Source organism: Callorhinchus milii, unplaced genomic scaffold, assembly GCF_018977255.1.
Source record: "Callorhinchus milii isolate IMCB2004 unplaced genomic scaffold, IMCB_Cmil_1.0 Scaffold15, whole genome shotgun sequence".
In the NCBI taxonomy this organism is placed as follows: domain Eukaryota; kingdom Metazoa; phylum Chordata; class Chondrichthyes; order Chimaeriformes; family Callorhinchidae; genus Callorhinchus; species Callorhinchus milii.
In genome coordinates, this window is record NW_024704756.1 from 6,094,539 (window position 1) to 6,118,954 (window position 24,416).

A 24,416-nucleotide genomic window follows, 5' to 3' on the forward strand; every position below is an offset into this window, starting at 1 on the left:
TGTCAAGCGACTGCCAGGATGGTGGAAGGCGAACGAAATGGACTTTGGTCTTCTCTCACCTAACAAATTGTTGTGTTCTTAAGTATTTCATCTGAAATGTAATAAACCTTTACCTGCAATTGCAATGCTTCATGGTTGTCCAACCCTTCCACAATGAGTGCAAATCTTTCTCTGTTATTTTGCTCTGCAGCAGCAGTTATCGCTTCCAAGATTTTATCAAGGCTGAAAAATAGAGTGGGGGAAACTAGTAACAGGTTGGTATAATCAATCACTCTCTATTTTAATTCCCCTCTACCCACCTTTACATTTGAGGTAAATGTTTGCACTACACATTTGTGCCATCATACAGCAATATAGATCAACATTAGAAGTATTCTTATATGAACCAAGTCATTTACAATTCAATTCTGCAGCCATGATTAGCACAACATGACTCAGTGAACTAAAATGTAAATGATATAGATAATTAGCAAACAGTAAAATAGAGCATACTGAATAAAATTTGCAAGTTTACTACATTCATGTATTTGATAATTTAGGTAAAATGTTCTACCCGCTCTCCCCTGAGAAGACTTAAAACTGACGATAGATATATAACAAAGCACTAATAAAGAACTCCTATCTGTTCATAGTTGTCCGTTGTAGTACAAAAATATTGCACACATGCACGGCATTGTAGAATTTTGGAATGTACGTTTACTTACATCTTTTCTTCTCCAACAATACAAATTGCTGAGAGAACTTTGACAATTTCTGTCATCATGTTGGATTGCTTAGGATCAATTGCTCTTGCCAGCAGCAGAAGGCTCCTTTCATCTCCTAATATTCTTTGCAATCCAAACTAAAGGGAAAATATAAACAAAAAAAAGGTATCCTTCAAAATTCCTCCTGGCAAACTCTATTCCACCCATGAAATACATGCATCGTTTTTATTTTTGTATTTTACCACTCTAAGTTTGTAGACTTAACGGATGAGCATCCTCATGGGGTGGGGGGGGGTGGTGGCGGGAGGTAAAGGGGTCACCTCAGAGCTGAACTGGCTCATGGGTGACATGTTGATAACGGAATGTCAGAATTGAGCCAACCCTCTGTGGCGGTCTCGATAGTCAATAGGCCAGGCAGGTCTGCAGAACTCCAGGGCACTGCTGATGACAGCACAGCCAGCCTGCCTCATCGGCAGGACTTAGTAGGGCAGAACAGTCACTGGGAACAGGGACTCTTTGCACTCAGCTCCTGTTAACTCTGCAAACCAAATCCCTAATGGGTAAGGTGGTCCTACCTGGAGAAGCAGCGGGGAAGCTCACCAGGCAATGCTTTCAATGGCAAGCTATGTGGTCTTAGCTGGTGAGAATCCAGCAGTACTCCAACTCGCACTACAGGATGTCAAAAGCCTTGGTTGTTGCCAACTTGCGCCTAACACTTTCTGGAATTCTACCACAATGAGCCATTTCCAATCTGATGGGTTTCGTCATATTAACATTGCTCATACTGAAGCAGCTCCCTGTTATCCTTGTTTTCTCCCATTCTGTTATTTCCTAAACATGAATTTTATTCTCATTTATACCCAGTTTCATTTGTAGTGAGATTATTTCCAATAAAAAGTTTTTACTTAACTGCTTTCTTTTTTACTCCTGGCTCCCACTGTTAATTGTGTAGAATTGGGTTTATAAGAAGTTAGCACATTTTTAGTTGCAACAGTACTTGCAATTTGGTCGTTTTTAGTGAAGCTAACAAATGTTCAGTTTCCAGTCACACAGATGAAATTCCAAGTTGTGTATTACCAATCTCACTATCACAGAAAGTTTATAGCACAGGAGGAGAGAATTGGACCCAAAATGTCTAAAACAATTTGGCTGTTCCTTCACCATATTCTTATTAGTTTTCAGCAAGTATTTATCCAATTCTCTTTTAAATGCAGTTTTCATTGAGCTTCCATAGTCATTTTAGGTAAGGTATTCCTATTCTAACCATCCTCTGGTTGAAAACATTTCTTCTAACCAATGATCTCTTACACCATTTCCAGCTGTCATGAAATATACAGAATATACCTTGTTGTTCATAAATGCTTTGAGACACTGGATCATCTTATGTTGATTTCTTTTGTCAATGAGTTCTTGCCTGAAGTAAACGAAAAACAAGGTTACACGTACAAATATTTTTCTTACCCTCGAATTGCCAGCCTTTGTTTTCAAAATATAATTTTTTCTTTTTAATGAGACAGTTTTTAAGCAAAAAAGTAGCACATATTGGTTATAAATTTGACAATTGATTTATTTACGTCAGCCATATTGAATAGTACACAGAACAATGAATCTTACAGACGAAGTTGAAACATTAAGGTGATGAAGTGTTATGAAAGCATCATAAACTGTAAGAGCCCAGTATTTTATAACAGCAAAATCTAAACTTCAGTTTCAGCCTTCAACTTCCCTACCACCCCAGAAACATTGTGTAAGTAACTAAAACATATGAAGAGCAGGAAACAATCGAATGAATAGTACATGCCATTAATAGCCTTTCACGATGCCTTCACGATAGGCAGTCCACAAGGCACAATGTGTAAATTGTAGCATATAGATAGAAAAGCCGTATGATCCACAGCAAAATACAAGTAGGATTTGAAGGGGGATTGTCATTTATGAATCAATAGATCAAAAATATAGGGAGCGAAATTCCACTTCGATCTAGATTTTGGGGGCACACGATGATTGCCAAATTTGTTTTTTTCACTAGGTTCTTAAAATAACTACAGAAAACCAACTTTACTGTTAATTTGCCAAATCTGGTTGTCTAAAATGCTACATAAATAGAGTAAGATGGTAACCAGGTAGAATTTCTACACAATAATTCTTGACTATTAAAGTTCCTTTTATTTTGTTGCCTAGAAAAATACCATTTAATATCTTTTTTTTTAAATCAACTGAATGAGTGGTTGGTACTTACTGTTTTTTATCCAACAGCTTCTCCAAAACATCCAACATAAGGCCAAGCCCCTCATGACCGAAGTTATTAACCCAGCTGAAAAACACAGGATTTTTACAGTATCTTATTCATGTTGATTACAGATACATGAAACCAACACAAACTCAGATCTCCTAAAAAAAAATAATAAACTACATAATGAAAAGTACATAATGATTTTAAATTCTAGATCCGTTTGCATAAGTTAGTTCACAAAAACTATCCCTGGACTCAAATTTTGAAAAGTAGGTGTTAATTCAATCAATTCATAAAAGCTTAAAGCAGTATTATTTTTAAATGGGTAAAATATAAATATGAACAAATTGATAGAATGTCAGCACCTTATCTAGAATAGTATTGGAGTCCTGTAGCTCAGTGGTTAGAGCACTCGCTTTGCAAGCGAGAGACCTGAGTTCAATTCCAGGCAGGGCGAAACCTTGGGCAAGTTTCCTTACTCCACACGCCTAATAATAATCCCTCCAAAAAAAAACAATAATAAATTGGTCATTTTCAATCCATGACTCTTTGTGGGACACTGCTGTGCACAATTGACTGCCGCGTTTGCCCACAAATATACAGTCAATTCACTTTACAGTATATTCTGTGAAGCGCTTTGGGACGTCTGGAAGACGTGAATACAAGGATTATTATTATTATTATCAATAAGTATTACCTTCTAGTTACAGTATAATGAAATTGGGAACCAGTTACAGAATCAAAGTAAGATGAAATTTGTGATACATGATGTTGATTTTCGCTGGTGATAATTCTTGCTGCTTTGTCTCCAGAGTGAAATGGATTGTTGACACTAAAGATCTTACATGAAAAAATGCTACATAAGTGAGGTATTGAAACGTGAAAGTATACCAGTCTCAGATAAGATATTTCACGAGAACGTGGGTAAGTAGTCTCAAAACTATTTTGTAAAAAAGCAGTCTAGGATCATAGTCCTAAAAATTGAAAACCTTAAAATTAAAAAAGTTAGCATTCTTTTATTCTCCAAAATTCCATTGTATGGAGGAATAAACCTATTACTAAGTCAGTTGTTCTTACTCTCTCTACTTTATTATTAGTGATGAACATTCAATGAAATTGCTCAAAATATTGACAAGGCTCACACCAAACATGTGTTATTTCATGTTTATAAGAAAGGCCAACTCAATCTGCACTGTGATCAACAACTTATTTTTAAATTACATTATTTTCTGTACACTATGTTTTTTTTTCGAAATAGGTTTATGTTACATACAAGATTCAGTGAGCCAATTATATGAACCTACATCTACCTATCTGTTGCTTTCAAAGTTCTTATTTCTGCTTCAAAGCTTTTGGAAAAAAAATTCCGTCCACAGAACAACTGCTCTTCCTCTCTTTCTTCAACAATTTTGACTCAATGTTTTATTTTAGTGTGTTTTTTTACTTTTTTTATTTTGAATCAGAATGGCAATACCACTTTCAATGTGTCTCGTAAAATCCATGACATGACTTCAAAGGCTGCACACAGAAAAACAAATTGTTTGATAAAAAGACTGAACAAACAGTGAGATAATAAATGTGAGTCCAGAGGAGAACTGTTACGTGTGGACAGATACATGATTCTTAGAATTCTCAGCAAAACCTCAAAAAGACTTAAAAGAGAAATCATTTATCAGGTTTCATAAAAAGTGCAATCCCAGTTTCAACTATTAAGATGTCGCTTTATTTTTAAAAGACATATTAACATGACAGAGACAGCTCTAGCCAGGCTTACTGCAGATCCCAAAGAATCAGGAGTCTGATAAGTGAAGATCTCCAACATAGTTAGTTTAAATATACTGTATTAAGAATTTGTAAGTTGAATTGCCAAGTTAATATTCATGAAAGCTGCAACATAAATCCCTGTGGATTGAATAGCATAGGTAGGATTTCAACATGAAGTGATTTAAATTCAACAATACTATCATCTGAATACAACTTTTTAAACTTTTTAAAAAGAAGTTGCAGATAGACACCAGGAGATATTTATTTACCCAGAGGGTAACTACTGACTGGAATGGGAGGGACACTGAGGCCAGGAGGGTGGACTCAAGAAACACTGGATGCTGTGATGGGAGGGTGGGTATTCTAGAAAGAAGAGATGAAATGGACCAAAGAGCCTTCTTCATCTGAACCAAATTTAAGGAATCTGGACTTGATTAGTGCATTTACCAGCTTGATATAGTAACTTCTTGCTTCTGACTTTTCCATTTGGTTCAGTTTTGCACGTGGTATTTTTCTCACAATAACCGTGAAACTACTGCCTTTGGTCTCACTTGTCAAATGACGCTTTTTTGAATGTCAACTATCTAGCATCTTGGGAGTCTACATTTTCGTTCTACAGCATTCCGTGTCATCCAAGTACTTGCTATAGTGCTGCTATATTATTATTATAATAATATTATAGTGCTATCAAATATAAAACCTCTGGTACTTTACAGATAATGCTATGCAAAATGGAACATAAAATAGGATGAAAAGCAGTTTCTTTTTAAATACAAAACAGAGGAGTGCCAACCACATCCATCATTGAAGGGAAAATGCTTAAATCGCCTAACCAGCTTTATTCTATGAGCACTTCACGATTCATCATAAGAATGAGTTTTGAACCAAAACTTCCCTATAGTCCAAGGAATATAAAAGGATCACTCTATCCCTAGACAATTCAAAAGAACAATTGTGTCTCTTGGTAATGAACTGTTGAATATCACTGGCAATGATGACACTGATCATTAATCCTACCAGTGGAAATGTCTTCATGCTTCAATGAAACAGAAGTGAGTGACATGATGCATGTCACGGAAAAAAAAAATCAATGAAAACATCTCTAACAGCTTTTCTGTGATCAAGTTTTTGAAGTAGACGGGAAACTTTCTTGTGTTTTATCGTGAAACAGATGCTTGAGTTTATCTAGAATGGAACTTTCAAACTAGTGTTGAATTTTAGTTGCTCTTTAACAAATATGGTATAATTATGGTAAATATGTTTGCTGTAGCTTTTCAGATGTGCATGTGACCATCATATCTGTGCTGGTGCCAGCTCCTCCACTGCTGATTCTATTCTCCTTGCCTCTTCCCTATACTTTTTGACAAAAGCTCCAGAATGAAAGTACATTTTCAATTAAAAAATAAATAGTTCCATATAAAATTCATATTTTTAGAAGGTATCAAGGTATGAAGGTATCATATTTTAGAAGGTAGTCACAAGCTGCTGTTCACTCAGCAATAATTCAGCTGGTTCCATGCAGTAAAGAAACTTAGCCAGAGAAATGATTGGAGCAGTAGAGATGACTATCATATATGTGAACCTTTAATATGAATTCTTATCAATGATGGATGTGGTTGGCACTCCTCTACACAGAGCTAATTTGTTGGCCAAACATGTTCAGAACTCAAGAATATAACCTTAAATGCCAATTATTTTTCGTACAGCAATGGCTTCTTTAATAGTTCAAGCTTACTGAAACTGTAGATAGAGATAAGTAAGTTTCAAGATCACAAGGTAATTTATGTCTGTCCCTGCAATGGAAAAAAGGCTAGTTTAAAGCAATGGTTAAAGGGATTTAGGTCACTGATCTTAGTTGATTTTACTCTCTGGAAATACAAATGCTATATCTGTTACTCCAAGTCATGCACTTAACACCAATTTAATCGTATGACAGATTTACCACCCATAACAGAGCACCTAGGTCTTAAAGAAGGTTTCACTATACAGCACTTTTTTAAACAAAAGACAGTGCTGAAAGAATTAACATTATTAGTGTCAGCATACTATATAATGCAAGAACTTCATTGGCATAAAGGTATGATTTTCCACGACTGAAGAAAAATCCTGCAAACTAAGGTCAATGTCCTATCATCATTAAGTGCTTTTGGGAAAAAAGTTGGCTTATTTAAATTCGGTTAGTTTCCATATTGATATGCTGGAGCTGTGTGATTTGCATTAAGATAAAGCTGCATTTGCTATTTTCTACTGGTCTCAAGGTCATCCAAGATTTAAGTTATTAATTTTTCAACCAGCTTCTGCTGCTTATGAATATTTTCTGCAATGGCAAACCTGACATAATTATGCTTTTCTATTCTTTTTCTCAAACAACACAATCATTAGCATAAACTATTTAACATGTAATTACTTTTTTCCAGAGCATCAAATCATCACCAGCCCATAACAGATAAAATTATATTAGGACAAGAACATATTTGTTCTATTTGTTCTAGAGAAACGCATGTGAACGCTTCACATGCTCAAGTTCATAGCATAATGAACATAATCAGCAGGAATGAAACAGATCAGTTTAATATAATCACTTAATCAGTTGGGGATTTTTTTTCTGTTAAGTAGACTGCATATTAAAAACTACTCTATAGGAACAAAATTCATCCAACCACTAATTCGACTTGAAGCTTTCCTAATTTTAAGCCTATTTCCTCCAGTTTTTCTCTCATGGTATGTCAATGATCTTACTCGCAAGTTCACCACTCAGCCTTTTCAGTCTTAGATGACATTCCCCCTCAATTTTTTTCTGATGAGAACAGGTTCAATTCTGTCAACGTTTCTCATAACTTCAAAATACTGTAAACGTCTACTCTCAAGACATTTTTAAGCTGGATCGAAGTTTACAATTACTGTTCAGCATTTTACTTCTTTCATGGATGCTCTGTATATCTGAACCATGTGAGCAAGTCTGAAAAGTTGCTGCAATTCAACAGATGGGTCTCTCAAAACTAAAGGAATATCCAAAAATCACTTCAGAGAGGAAGTAAAGACATAGGTTTAGATTGAGCTGGTACCAAATCCGGAATGAAATTCCAGCAAGAAAATTAACAAATGCATATTTAATGAAAAAGTTTCAACTTAAGAGCTGCCATTTAACCCCACATCAATAAACTCAAATCAAATCAATTTGTAACACCACTTTGCAGAACTCAGAACAAGACCGATGAAAATATTCTAAATTCAAGTCCACAATTTATATTTGAACTGTAGTCTGTCTCACTCTGCCCAGAAACGATATGAATACAAGACATGATGGTTACAGTCTATTCTACATTTATATTTCAGTACCAAGATTTTATGATCAGTAAGGACCCCTTGTGAATTAACACTGCTATATCTGGAAAAGCAGCAAAGGGTTTTATAATGCTCAGTCCTCACATTTTAACTCTATTTGACTGTGACATGAAAAGTTTTATAAGGCATATCATTAACTCGTGAAAATGGCCATAAAGTTAAAGGTCTCAAAAAATCTGCATTCCTGCCTCTGTCAATTTGTTTTTGAGCCAAACACAACATGGCACACAGAACGATTATGACCAATTGCCTGTCAGACATCCAATCCTAGGTGAGCTCTAACTTCTTTAAATTGAATGTCAACAAGGCCAAGGCTCTCCTGCTTCGCTCCAATCAGTGTATAATGTAGTATCTGTGAATTTATAGGTGGACTAAGCACTATTAATAATAATAAACAATAATAATCCTTGCATTGATATAGCGCTTTTCACATCTTCTCAACATCTCAAAGCGCTTCACAGAATATACTGTAAAATTAATTGACTATATTTATAGGCGAAACGCGGCAGCCAATTGTCCACAGCAGTGTCCAGGGATAAGAGTTAACTTTCTGTAGTTGAAGTTAACAAGACCGAGGCTCTCCTGATTGGATCCTATCAGCATCTCCTCACCTCAGGCGCTGACAGCATCACCATCCATGGTTGCACACTCCACCTTACTAACCCAGTCCGGCGTTTTATTTGAACCTCAACTATCTTTTCTACCCCACATCTGTGCCATGACTCGCTCTGCCTTCCCCCACCTCCACATCATCACCCGGCTCCGCCACTGTCTCACACCACAGGCTGCCGAAACCCTCATACACGCTTTCCTTACATCGAGGCTTGACTATACAAACTCCTTGCTTGACGGCCTCCCCAACTTCTCCCCTCCACAGGCTGCAGATCATCCGGAACTCTGCAACCGGTGTCCTCTCCCGCACCAGGCTCTGTGACCCTATCACCCTCATCCTCACCCGACTCCACTGGCTTCCCATCGCACAAAGGATACAGTTCAAGATCCTGGTCCTCACCTTCAAAGCCCGCCATGGTCTTGCTCCCCCTTACCTCTGCGACCCCCTAACCCCCTACCATCCTGCTCGCTCCTTCCACTCAGCGGGCTCCAGACTGCTTCACGTCCCCACCTCCCTCGCCACACCATTGGCAGCGGGCCTTCTGCCACTCTGCCCCCACCCTCTGGAACTCCATCCCACGGTCCCTCTGCCTCACCGCCTCCTCCTTCAAGACCCGTCTCAAGATCCTACTTTTCGACCGTGCTTTCGATCACCCTGCTTCGCCCCCTGCCCTCCACCCTCCCCGATCACGACCCCCAGCTCGGGTTCGAAACTCTGACTGTCCAGTGTCTTGGGACGTCCTCCCGACGTGAAAGGTGATATACAATGTAATTGTACCAATTTTTCTCGTACACCTTCTTTGCAAATGTGCTTGTAAGATAAGAAACCTAGCTCCTTTTCTTGATATTTATCGCAAAGTTTTGTTCGCCTAATTTATGCAAATGTTCATTATTTAATGAATCCTTAATCTGAAAATTATACAGCTACCAAGACTTTAACATATTTAATATGAAGTGCAAAATGTAATTACTGTATTAGTTTATAATCCCAATGGTATCATCTTTCTTTGATGAAAAATAAGACTTTCTTAATCTCTCTGCATGAGCTACCTGCTGCCACACAGCTTCTCAGCCTTAAGGAAGACAACATTTATGCTACATTCTTCCCCACAGTGCTACTTCATGCCTATGCAAAGGCAAGAACAAGCAACATGTAGCCCTGGGATTCAACAAGGCAACTGTATGTTTGGGTGGTTCGTACTTAACCGTCTATACTTTCAGGCTGCATCAGTTGTACCCTACCTTTCCTTAATCCTCTACAAATTCAGTACTATAAAGTGTTTAGAACAATGAGAGAGAAAAAAAATTGAGCTCTGATCCCAATAATTAAGGTTCCACTTACCTAACAGGATTGCTGGTTAAAGAAACTCTCAATGATTCCAGGCAGTTGAGAAGCTTTTCATCAGCAATTCCAGAGCGCAACTCATGGACATATTCCTGAGATGACAAGGTACTTTCATGTTTGCTGTTTTTCAGTCCTCCCTAGACCAAAGCATTAGAAAAAGTGTTATTTGCCAAGCACACAGAATATATGCAGGTTCAAGTACTCTTTCCACATATGAACAAAGTTAAAAAAAAGAAGTTTTGACAATCTTCGATTTTAAGTTTTATGGTCGGCAATTCAGAATTGTTGGTGCCTGATTTCTTAAATAAAAAGCCATCTGCTAGAAAGTCCATATATTCAAGTGCTTCAATACATTTTCTGTTGAACACATTTTGCCAGCACTGAAGCAAATTTCCAGATGGTAAAATTAAATTATTAAAACAAGGAAAAAGTATGAAAACATAAAAATAAAGCTACTACCATCAGTCATCATAGAAGCGCTTTCAACAATACACATATAGATATATAGATTTAAAAATAAGATGGTCTAACTCAAAGAAATTTTGCTTCAAATATTGGCAAGTCATAAATATTAAAAACAATCTACAGTCAACAACAACCACAATGAAATCTAAATGATATTCCAACTGTGAAATAATATAGAAAACTTCAAACAAGAACCAGTATTCCAGATATTGAAATTATTTTTGTCAAAATGAAACAAGTTACACGGAACTAATACATTAGATTTTTTAAAAAAAAAGTTATTTCAGTAAATAAACACTAGTTAATGATTTGTTGCATTTTTTGGTACATAAGATGCTTACCGTAGAACATGATAAGGTCAGTCATTTAACTATATTGTATTTTTGTTTGAAATTACAATTCACAACATGATCTTGTAATGGGCATTTAAATGGCTCATTTCAAATCAATAAGAAATTGTGATTCTGATGGTAACATTTATTTTATAAAAAGAATCAAATGACCTTAATGAATCTCCTTGTTCCATTCTACAAACCAAATTGTCATCCCCTAATCACCAATACTTGTTTTTTTTAAATCTCTCCTATTCCAAAACTTTGGTGATGCTGTGTGAACGAACTATCATAATATTCAACTTTATAAAGCCAATTTGGGCAAAAATGGTGTGTTTGTATGCTGAAAATGTCTGAACAAAAACATCTATTACATAATCATTAAAATCAGCATTTTAAAGATGGATAAAAATATAGTGAAACAAATGGTAAAAATTCAAGAGAAACGTTAGGCAGAACCCAGTATGCCAAGAAACACATCACAGTGGAATCCGCTCTAACCAGATGCCGGTGAACTTTGGACTCCGGATAAATTGGGCAAAACGCCCGGCCCTGATTCATTTGTATTCTTACCCATTTTAAATATGCCTGTTAATTCGTAAAGCAATTGGGTTAATCTGGACAAAATACTGCGCTGGTCGCTGCTGAATGTACTCACTCTGTGTCTCGAGCGGTTCCATTCAGCCAAGAGTGGCTTCACAGATGGGAGGAGTCCCACTGCAAATGATTGACAGCGGACTCCAGCCATTCACAAGCAGCTTTGCGCTTTCAATCAGTGAGGGGACAAGAGGAATGGGAAGAAACAAGGGAGGGAATAGAAGGAATCAAATTGCGATTGACTGACAAGCCTGTAGCTGCTTGTGAATGGCTGGAGTGCCTCGGACCTCTCGCTAATGGTCCCTTTCCCGTCCAACGGGAACGGCAATGGGAGGGAGGAGGCGTTGACGCTGCTCCTCTGCTGGGCGGGAAGAGTTAACGGAGCTTCGGTTAACCTCGGACTCCGCTTTCGATGGACCAAATAGACGGTCTAACCGGCTTCCACTGTATTTTCATCCATTATATTTTATGTTCTATTAAATTTGACCAATACACCATGTACCTTCTACTTATTTAATACAGAGCTACTCTGTTGCAACAGTCAAGAAAAACTGTTGGATAAGTTACACATTCTTGTGCTAAATTACATTTAGATAGAAATCTATGATTTAGGTAAGATTTAAAATGAAACAACCATCAATAAATATCCGAAGAAGAAACTTGTAATATCATACAAGGTTCCCAATGAAGCAGAGCAGTTCCAATTATTAGTGAACTGTCTGCCTAATAACAACTGCATACAGTATAACTTATTCATCCATGTAATTTAAATACTGTGCTGAAATCATTTACGTTATGGAGTACAACCCACTCATGTTATGACTTAATATTTAAACTTAAATTTAGAATGGCAAAAAGTAGGATAGCAATTAACCTGCCAGCCTTCTCAGCAGTGAAAGTGCATGGTGTGAATAAGATCTACCAAAAGGCAGCAAAATATGGCCAAGAGACAAAGAAAAACCTTGAAAGCTATTGCTCATAGGAAATATTCAGGAAAAAATCTACAATTTTCCTCCCTACTTACAAGAACAATACCTTGGTGGAGGAATGTAAACCATTTCCTTATAAATACAGAATCTTTAGATATGACTTAATTATGTGCAGTGTTCAGTGTACACTTAGATAATTGAACTAAAATCCAAGAAACCAGATTCACATAGCTTTTATACCTTAGGATGATTGTGTATACAATGGCTGTATTTTACTTTTTTTCATAATAATCTGCATATTGTAACTATAATGTAATAATAATGATGCTACAATCGCACATGATAAACACATGTATAACCAGCACAAATAAGCATCTTCAAAACTAAACAAAAACAACTTGCATTTATATTGCGCCCTTCACACGGGGTAGTCCCGGAGCGCTTGACAGTGGCAGAATCTGGGTGGGGGGGGGGGGGGACATGTGACCGTAAAGTACGATCAAAAAGGAAGGTCTATAGGCAGGATCTGAAGGTGGGGAGGAAGGGGGCAAGTCGGAAGGATTGAGAGAGAAAGTTCCATAGTTTCGGGGTGTAGTTGCTGAAGACACAGACACCAATGGTGGAGCTGAGGGGACAAGAGACAAACAGGAGGCCGGAAGCAGCAGGTGATGCAGGGTGTAAGCAGATCGGATAGGGAGGGAGGTACCAGGGTATGAAGGGATTCAAAAACGAGTGAGAGGATCCCGAAATTGATCTGTTTGGTATTTGGGAGCAAGTGGAGCCTGGCAAGGGCTGGTGTGATTGGGGTACGGAGTTTTGCATGGGTGAGTATCCGAGGGACAGAGTTATGGATTAATTGAATGTTGTGCACAGTGGATCTGGGGAGACCAGCAAGGAGGGCACTGGAATAGTCCAGCCGGGAAGTGACAAAGGAGTGGACAAAGGTTTCGGCTGCATTGGTTGTGAGGTACGGATGGAAACGAGCAATGTGATGGAAGTTGAAAAAAGTGGTCCTGGTCAGGGAACGGATGTGGGGTGGAAAGGAAAGCTGAGGATCGAACTTGACACCTAAGTTCCACTTGAGTTCAGTGAGTCTGAGGGAGAGCCTACGGAGACTCAGGAGTTCAGACACGGAGTTAAATAAATTGCTACTGAGAATTGTACAATTCAGCAGAAGCCTCCCGTGAGCAACAATAAAATGTTGGCTATAATCAGCAGTATCTGTGATCTGCTGCATCAATCTATCTCTCAATGAGTGAGAATCAAAGCACATAAACAAATCATGACTTGGCACAATTTGCATCTTCAGTCACTGTGGAGTTCTGTAGCTCAGTGGTTAGAGCACTCGCTTTGCAAGCGATAGACCTGGGTTCGATTCCTGGCAGGATGAAACCTTGGGCAAATTTCCTTACTCCACACAACTGATTAAATTCCCTCAAAAAAAAATAATAAACTGGATCATTTAAATTCACGACTGTTTGTGGGACATTGCTGTGCGCAATTGGCTGCCGCATTTCTCCCACAAATATACAGTCAATTCAATTTACAGTCTATTCTGTGAAGAGCTTTGAGACGTCTAGAAGACCTGAAAAGCACTATATCAAATGCAAGGATTATTACTATTATACGATTGATTTGGGAAGTTGAAAATTTTAAATTGGGTCATCAAACGATTCTCAAATCTGAATCTTTTTGTGCTGTGTGACCTACAAATGCTTAAAGGTGAGAAAAGTCTTCTATTCTCAGAACATACACTTTCACCTCAATGAGCTCAACAATTCACATTAAATAATTTTAAAATGTTTGAAAATTTAAAGCATTTTAACAATGGCCAAATAGTCACAAAAAGTTTTACTCAACCCATTCTGACAACACTGGAGCTTGAATCTGCTAATCCACTACAAATCATTTTCTCTCTCTCCCTAAGGGTTTCCTTCCTTGCTTCTAAAAAGACTTCTTATGGTTTGCTTGTATGATGGATGATCCCTTTAAATGTCGGTGTAAAAATGGAACATTTGCTGCATTTATGAATGAACTTAAGCAGGTTCTTCCAACAGATTTCCACAGAACACTGAAAAGCAAAATCTATAGACATTAAAAACAACTACTCGCTGTCACCATTAAAAATGGCCTTTTTGGGGGGGAAGGTGGGTTAAAGACAATCAACACCGATATAGTATTGTACGTTACTGGTCTTAGAGTTGAAATGAGAACTTTTGAAACAACCCCTAAGGGATTATCACAGATAAGAGTTGACATTCAATCTGATTGGTCCCAAAGTACAGCATGTACTTTTATTCTTGGCGCAATCACAAAGTGAAGTCGCCACGGAAAGTCACAAAGGAGTCTGGGGCCATCTGTCTAACCTACCACCTAAGGAATTATGCATGAAGGTGAGCAGCTATCGTTGAGGAGAAACAAATTGAGACAAGGCAACAAACTGCTTAAAATAAATTTTAACAAGAGGAGTTATTGTTGCACTATAGAAAGAGGAGGAAAAAATGGTGAAAATGCAATGTATACATGTGCCTCAACTGTTACAAATATGATGCAATTTGTGAGACTTTGAAACCTCATTTGGGAAAATGCAAACATACAAGCAATTGGTTTTAAGGTCTAACTGTTTGTTGAAGATTAAGAGTAATATATTTTAAGAATAAGTACACTTTTTAATACAATTGCAGGAAATTATCAAATGTTCGCGAGAAACATATTTTGAACACAAACTTATTCGCCAATATTAGTATCACCAATTTCAAAGTTACTTTGAAAAGTATGCTCAGGTATCGACAGATAATTCTGTGCTTCTTTTAATTTTCACAATTTAACAAATTCTGTATAATGAACTGCACATCTCCCATGCTCCCCCACACAATAAAAAAAGCTGCATCGACTGTGTGAATTCGTTGTACGTGATCTCAGGATGTGAAATGAGGATCTGCCATTGAAATCAAATATTAACCTCAGTACCCTAAAACTGGTCACCATTAAGTGCTCTCTTGAACTAGAAAATTGGTAAGCACTAATACCACATTTTATATAATTTTCCATGTTGCATACTTGACGAAAAGCAACCAACCACCACAGAACTGTTACTGAACTCACTCAATGTATAATCCCAGTACTCTGTTCCAGCAAAACAAATATCTATGTTTCAAAACAATCTCAAATATAGACCATGGAGGCTGAAGAAAAAAATACAATGATACAATTTCAAATTGGAGCCAAAAACAAGTGTTACATTCGCATATACAAAATCATCCTCTTATCCTGAAATAACGCACTTGGTAGATACCGTATTCAACAGAGAATTGTCCAATTGATCACATGCTCAAGATTCCCAAAGGAATGAACTTTAAGTCAGAAACATGACAGTTTTGCCATTACAATAACTTCAAAATCACAACATATTGGCCAGAACAGATTTGACTCAGATGTCGGACTTGACTCAGTTTCATGCCTCTGGGTCAGAAATATCCAGCTCCAAGCCCCACATCAAGATTTGAGCTCAATGTCTAGGCTGACACTCCTGTGCAGTACTGGTGAAACAATGAATTATCAGAGGTGCCATCCTTAGGCTGAGATATTAAACAGAGGACCAGTCTGCCTGTTCCAAATAAATGTGAAAGATCTCACTGAATAACATGAAAAACATCAGGCAGCTTCTCTCAGCCTTCTGGCCAAAAATCTCACCGATTAATTACCCATTTACCTGTTTGTGGGACCTTGCATCACACAAATTGGCTGCCTTGTTTACCTACAAAGAGAATCACGACACTTGACAGTTTTTACCTGGAAACCACTTTGAGACGTTTTGCAATATATCAAATACAAGGTTTATTTTACTTTATTATTTCATTGATTATTTTTAACTCGCAACAAGTTATCTATGAAATATTTATAATTTAAATTTTAGGCAACTGTGTAAAGTATTTCGATAGCAATTTTTTTTACTTAATTGGAAAACTGAAAGAGCCTAAGTAGCCAGAATTCATCAAGGCACTGATGTGGCCAGGACAGAAATATATCAAGATAAAAAAAAAATCCAGTCCTAGGACCGTTTTAAGCATTTAAAACTAATTCTGAATGTGTGGCTATTGTGTAATCCTTCAACACACCAAGTGTATGAACTACATTTACTCTCTCATATATCAAGTACTTTTAAGATACCCACATCACTCAATTGTCTGAAATAAAATGCAAATATTCATATCCTCAATTTTGGCACGCACATTACAGGTAAAAAAAAAGCAGTCGTGTTCATTGATTCTTTATGCCTATTAAGATCCAACTCTGTTATCTGCCATGCAGTCCAAAGAAATTCAGGTAATTTTAACTACTGAGACAATGACTGGCAAGACTATCTACATTTATGATGTCAGTCACAGTTACAAGATATTGTGTCTGCTCTAACATTCTAGAGCATCTGCACCAAAACTTCCTTTATACGGATGATTGCATTTTGGAACAAGGAGAACTGCTTCTAAAAGCAGAAAGTAAACCATTCTGATTTTTATACTATGGCATGTGTGGAGTCCTGTAGCTCAGTGGTTAGAGCACTCGCTTTGCAAGTGAGAGACCTGAGTTCAATTCCAGGCAGAGGGCGAAACCTTGGGCAAGTTTCCTTCCTCCACACAGAGCCTAATAATAATCCCTCCAAAACCAAAAACAATAATAAATTGGTCATTTTCAATCCCCGACTTATTGTGGGACACTGCTGTGCGCAATTGGCTGCCGCGTTCGCCCACAAATATACAGTCAATTCACTTTACAGTATATTCTGTGAAGCGCTTTGGGACGTCTAGAAGACGTGAAAAGCGCTATATCAAATGCAAGGATTATTATTAATATTATGATTATTTCATCACTCATCCACTCTAACAAGGGATACTTCCCTTCAATTCCACGTTTCTTACAAAATTATTGGATGTGCTTATCATACTATCACATTAAGATTGTAAAATAATGATATAATTCATAGAGGATCCAATGTGATAAAAAGCTTGCATTCAAAATAAATGTTGCAGCTCCAAAATGATCTCTTGACATGCCGCCAATACATTGTACTTACTTAGGTGATATTTATTAAAAATGTCCCAGGATGTTTTATGTTATTTCTGCCATAACCAGTTCATTAACATTACTCATAGGAAATGATTCAATATTTATGGAACTTAACTTTGTTTTAAGGAGAGTTGTACACAGTCAATCTATTTTATTATTTGCATATGATGGTTTGAGATACATTCACAAAACACTGGTATTTTGGAGCCGTTTTTCAAAATGTCTTTCAATTCCCTTGTTGGAACACTCAACTGACACTTTGCAATTCTGTATGGACGAGAATATCTCCAAGACACAAAAACACAGCAAAGCAGACAAGGCATCCAGCAACATATATTATCATTCAGCCATTAATAACACAAATTTAATAAGAGCCCTATAAGAATCTTTATCGGTGAAATTCAGAGAAAAGATATGTAAGTAGAAATAACTGCAGTCAATAATCACCAAGCCAATAATATACTGACCATCAAAGAAAACAAAATATGATAACAGGTTCAGCATTATTTACAAAACAATGCAAAATATATCAAGTTGCAGCCTTCCCCAGCTAGTCTGAAGAAGTTAATGCTATATAAGATTTGTTGATCTGAACTTGGCTAGAAGAACAAAAGGTATTACAATAGTATTAAGTGACATGATGCTCCCACACCATTATCATCGATATCAGCCACTGGCAAAACTTTTCTTTTAAAAAAGAGAAAAAATATTCCAGCTTTTTTTAAAAAAATACATTAATTAGGTGTTAAACATCAAAGCTCTGCTGCTATTCAAAACTGCAACTTTGCGCTAGTGGTTAATCAAGTCATGAGTACCGACTGTATGAATTACTGCTTTGAAATTCACCACTAATTTATTATAAAAAGTAGTGCTTATTATGTCGGAACCCATAAATTGAACTGTATCACCGGGTCAGTTTTTCTTTGCTCTTCTATTGTGGCCACAGTAATCCAATAATGGCTGGATCCCTATACAAAGGTGTCGAACTGTAACTGAATATCTAGATTTCTAATGTGCATTACTATTCATTGTCTTTTGTACAGTAGGAGCAGTGTTAATTCCCTACAGGATGAGATATGAATACAATCAGCACACCACATTCATCCCTATTCAATCAACTGAGTATGATAAGCAGATGGGTAAGTCTGTTAATACTTATGCATTGATATGGATCTTCCACCATAAATACCTGGATTCTTCAGTGAAAGTCAAACAGTAAAAGCTTAAAATATTCAACAACTGGCTGTGAAAAAAATTGTGGTGTCTACTTTTAATATATCAGAAAATATAAATCAGTGGTTAATGATTTACAGATTCTGTGGGATTATAAATTGGCTTTAATGGTAATTTTGGAAATCATGTTTTGTTGCTATATAATAATCCTTGCATTTGATATAGCGTCTTATCATGGCTTCGAGAAGCCTCAAAGCGCTTCACAGAATATACTGTAAAGTGTATTACTTTGAGTTACTTTGTTTCCCAAGAGTCTGTCAAAGGATCTTGAATGTCCAAGAAATTGGGTTTTACAATTTTATCTCATCTGAAGAATAGCGCTTTCAGCAATGCAGATCTCTTCCAGCACCACACTGCAGTGTCAACCAACACTTCTAGCTCTGATTCCAGACGTAGGATTGCTGAACTACGGCAAAAAAATGTTTAAAAAAATCTTGTTCTGCAGCGGAATACAAGTACCTGAACACATGGCAAGGAATACATAATCTCTCTTTTTCCTGTTACATTGCTTATATTGGGAAATAGAAAATTACATAGATAAATACCTCACCAGAGATTAAATATTTAGGCAAATATTCCTTTGATTTTAACCAATTCATAATGGAATTCTATATAAAAGTTAATACAGTGATGAGTGACTTGAATATTATTATGAAGAACAAATTGTATTCATCTCAGGATAAGAGCTTTTCTTCTATTATCCTTAGTGTTTTCATTAAAATTTGGGGCAGTTCATTTTAATTTAGAAACTGCAATTGTACTTCTAGAAAACATATCTCACAGTTGTTACTTTTTTTTAAAAAAAGCCTTTATAGAAGACCAAAATAGCTTTGGTATGCAGGGTACTTTGGGTTCCCCTCTTCAGAAGAGAGCTGAGCAGATATCCTTAATTGTACGCATAGAGGCAGATTATTTGACTAAGTGTGTATCAAACTGAGCTCAATCCTTTTCTTTCCTGGCATTCATACGAGCACACTTTTACGAGGGTTTTGGAACATCTGGTGCAAGTCGATTATCAACTCCCAAAGAGGTGCAAAAATTTGTAATGTGCCCCTTGTATTTGAGGATGATGGTGCCAACAATGAAGAGAGCATGAGTTCATGGTAGAAGGAGGGTATGTTGATGACTATGCAGGCAGATACGTGAGAAACATTGTCTTCTAGCACATGCCTCATAACCACATTCCTGGGGAATCTCCTGATGATCCTTCTGATATGGCTAATCCTTCAGTCTCTCATATCTTGCTTCCACAATGACATGGCATAGTTCCCCAAAGCCCTTCACACCATTGCCGTCTGTTGGTGGTAAGGGTTTCCCAAGAGTCAACGTCCATGTTGAACTGCTTCAAGTGTATATTCAGTGTGTCCTTGTAGTGCCTTTGTTGTCCGTCCTGCTTTCTTCTGCCATCCACCAGTTCTCCACAAAGCCCCTACTTAGGCAAAATACACCGTCCATCCTAACAACATGTGTAACCCAATGGAGCTGAGCATTGATGATCACAGCCTCAATGCTGGTACTGTCGGCAGTACTTCATTGTTAGTGATCTTGTCCTGCTACCTAAAAACCTATTTCAGCCACCTATAAACTGGTTTGGTTGAGATCAACTGACTCAGCACAGACTGGGAATGATTTCAGCTCTACCTAATGACTTTACAAGAGGCCAATGGTAAAATATGTTTTACGCACTTTTTCTTACCCGTAGAAAGTTACATTGGAATAATAAAGGGTTAAAACAGAAATGCAATTGGATAACACACAAATCAACAAGAAAAACACAGGGAAACAGCTGGTTGAATAAAATCCAAAAGTTTCAAATACAACTTCATGTCATACAAAGCAATACAATTCATGTTACCGGATCTGAATCGTGATTGTTAAAACAATATACCCCACAGGAAGATGTGCTCTATGCATTCCAACAAAAGCAAATATCTACAAATGCATGAAAATGTTTTGAAAATATAACTTGTTCGAGGACATAATATTTCAATTACCACCATTATAAAGTTGTAAAACACAACTTAAGAAATGGAACTGGTATTTGAGTCTAACTCGCATGATTTTCAACGCCTTGGGACGCCTCCTGACATGAAAGGCACTATACAAATGTAATCTTGTTATTGTTGTAAAGAATTCACAAGTCTAAAATCCTCCATACACCCAGATGTGTACACACTGAAAGCCAGACCTGTGTGAAATGCAATTTCTGCCAAAAACTAATTTTAGCACCGCAGTAAAATACTGGTAGGTCAGTACAAGACGTACTGTAATTGGGTACCTGCAGAATTCTGCATTTGCAAATCATGTCACAAACCATACAAATTCAACTCCACGGTAGATAATTTACACAAAATACAAAACAATAAACATTAAAAGCCACTCTCTACTGTTCACATGATGTTTGATCCCTCCAAAAGGAAGATTACCAAAAGTGCTCTTAGCTTCACCACTAAGAATTATGCCACCACACACCAAATAACTTGAAAGGAAATTTAGACGATTTAGCTTTAAGCAAATTTCATCCTCTCAACTACAACTTACTTAAGACACTTGTGCCCATATACCTTTTTTTATTTTTACCTGAATCTAAGATTCTTTGGGGTACAATATCTAGCTATTAATACAGTAAGTCTCCAATGTTACTCTGTAATTAAGTGTGTTCTGTACTGTAAATTCTTGCTCATGTAATTAACATTCCAAAGACTGGAGATCTTCCCATCTAATATGTAATAATTTCATATGGTGTTTCTTTTAATCTTTACTCTTAAGCATTACAACTGTCTTTAAAGTTATTTTAATAATAATAATCCTTGCATTTGATAAAGCGCTTTTCACGTTTTCTCGACATCTAATAGCAGCAATGTAAAGTTATTAAATCAACTGAAAAATATTCATGGGAATGTGAATTTCAAGATTTTTTCCCAATTATCCCTCCCAACCATGAAATTAAAATTCCCCCCCAAAAGAGCATGGAAGGAATATGGTGAAAGAGTTAATAAAGTTTTTTTTAATATATTTTTTGCAAAAACATATCATGTGTTGTCATACATAATACGAACAGATCTCCAAACAAATACAACTTTTCAGTATTTTTCACATAGTCATATATGAATTCTACTGGGTTGCCATTTTAAATGAAGTATATATGCAGTGTTTTATTGGCGATCCTAATAATGCACAAACAATCCCTTCCTTTTATCATCAGGAATCCAATAACAAAGCAACACCAACGTGTTCTAATTTTAATACCATTAACAGGCTAATAAACTGTACTTAATGACTCTTGTCTCCTGTTAACATTAACACAAATGATGAATTGGAGCAGGGATTTGCCAATTGCATTTGATTTTGTGTTGTATCTTTTCTGACACCAGAGACTAACTGACTTTGATTTTCCAATTGTCTTGAGTATTTTCAGCTTGAAGTGAACAAGTTACAATCTCTATTTGGTACGATTCTTTTCTGAAGTAAGTCCCAGATTACAGATTATTATTTGTTCTATAATTTCCTTTATTTGACTAACACTGCTTGCCAAATACTTATTTGATGAAGAACAATTACATTGTACCCAAGGATAACATACTTAACCAAATTATCCATTAATGGAAGACTCCAATGCTCTTAATATACCAGCATTTACAGGCCTATTCACTTAATGAAAAGATGACAAAATATGTAGTTCATAGGCATATTCTTTTTCTTTGACGTGACATTTTAGATAGGTGCAAGCACATCTGGTTACAGATGAAAGTTGAGAACGTTAAACACCTTACTTGAGCATTAAATGCAACCCAGTGGCCAGCACGTCCACGTTCACTTTCTTCAGAAAGGAAGTTGGATTTACTGCCATTTCAAAATGCAAGCTGGTACTGAGGAAGCCAAAATGGCCAACTTCCAGTCATCTGATGACCCAGTTGTTTTAACACGCAAGAAGCTGGCCGGCAAGCCAATGGGTCTCTGCACACATTTTGGATTTTTTGGGGTTGTAATGTTGATGCCCACAGCCCAAACAAACGATAAGCAATACTGTGTTCAACAAAGACCATTTTAATGAGCTCCACTGTACGTTCTCTGCCTAGATATCTGGATATCTGTATCCTCAAATTACATGGCACTTTTGCTCCATTGCTTTCCTCATCAATCTCCATTACTTAAACAAAGATAAAAGATTTATAATCCATTAGTCTTTTTTTTATTACAAGGTGAAATTTAAATCATAGCATTGATTAGATAACTTCAATAGCTGATATAAAATTAACTTAATGTGTTGATTACATCACTTAAAAATACATCACTATGCATAGATTTTAAATCAATGACTATTGAAAGTAGAGGTGAACAACTTCTTTGCTAAAGCATTCAATTTAGAATGGCTTGGGGGACAACACTGTTTTGAAGACTATTAAAATAGTTTATTTCTGACTTTCAACAACACTTTTTTGGCTGGAAGTTTATCAGTAAACAAAAACAATTTTCAGCTGAATTTCATTTATTAAAGGACTTATTTATGTCATGTCCTCACAAATGTGAGGAATATTATTATTATATTGCTCACTTTCAGGAAGGCACTTTTCCAGGGGCATCTATTAAAGCCTTATTCCCATTATTTGTTTGCCAAAAGTAAAATATTTCATTATACTTCACATCATATTACAGCCGTTTACAACAAAATAAAAACATGAAATCATGGCTGTCTACCAAAACAGTCACTACATTTGAAAGCAATTATTTGTAAAGCACTTTTTCCCATTCTCCTGCCTATTCACCATGCCCTTTTAAATTTCTCCTATTGAAGTATTTATCAAATTCCCTCCATTAAAGCTACTATGCATTCTGCTTCAAACACCGTTCAAGTTGAGGCATTCTATAACCTAACAACTCTGTGTAAAACTATTTTCCTAAGCTATCCCTTTGGTCTTTTATTGTAATTTAATGATGTTTATTTGCTGATTCACCAACCAGTGGAAATAATTTCTCCCTGCTGCCTTTATCGAAACCCCACAATTTATGAAAACCTCTGGCAGGTCTCCTCTCAAGCCTCTGTTCTAGAGAAAACAACTCCAGCTCCACCAATCTCTCCTCATACATAAGACAGCTCATCTTCGCTATCATCCAAGTGAATCTCCTCTGCACCTTCTCTATTTGTACAATGGCTTAACATACATAAATAATCATTTCTATGTCTGGCTCTCTTTGAAGCATCCTCCCTTCATTTCCAATAAAAGCTGGAAAGAAGCTTATCATTTAATAGCATAACAATGCTACCCTTTGCATTGCAGAATTATATTGATAAACATTGCTAATCTTTTCAGAGTGCTAAATAAAATTTAATGATTTGTGCCACTAATAAGAAGTTCATACTCAGTGAACAGAATATAGCAAGGATAAAGTAAGTTTGCCTATATTTCATAACCAAAAGGTAATGACGTAAGTGGGGAGGTTGTTCGTTGAAACAGATCCATTAGCCTTTTAAATACGTGTCCATTCTCAACATTAAATCATTGTTCGTCCATCAAAACATCAGCTTTCCAACACACAATTGACCATTTGTCTGCAGAAAAATGGACAAACTCTGGAACTAACAAATGAAAATTCAAGTTGTTAAAGTAGTTTTTAAAATAATGTCACACTTAACTTTACGAGTTTAATAAACGGCAAGGTTCACCATAGTATTCCAGGCCTCTGCTACTTAAAATGTTATTTGGAAGTCTATGGAGTCCTGTAGTTTAGTGGTTAGAGTACTCGCCTCGCAAGCCAGAGTACCTAGGTTTGATTCCCAAGCAGGGCGATAAG

At 36.7% G+C, this 24,416-nt stretch overlaps 1 protein-coding gene across 5 annotated transcripts in view; it reads right to left on the reverse strand.

Annotated features, from left to right (window-relative positions):
- Window positions 1-24,416, reverse strand: part of diaph2 (diaphanous-related formin 2) — a 275,153-nt gene that overhangs the window by 203,047 nt on the left and 47,690 nt on the right. For all 5 annotated transcript variants that reach the window (XM_042340670.1, XM_007891859.2, XM_007891858.2 and 2 more), the window contains 5 exons: window positions 10,001-10,140; window positions 2,944-3,018; window positions 2,049-2,118; window positions 705-841; window positions 114-222 (listed from right to left, as the gene is read on the reverse strand). In XM_042340670.1, coding sequence (XP_042196604.1) covers window positions 114-222; window positions 705-841; window positions 2,049-2,118; window positions 2,944-3,018; window positions 10,001-10,140 — 531 coding nt within the window. The remainder of the gene's footprint in view (window positions 1-113; window positions 223-704; window positions 842-2,048; window positions 2,119-2,943; window positions 3,019-10,000; window positions 10,141-24,416) is intronic.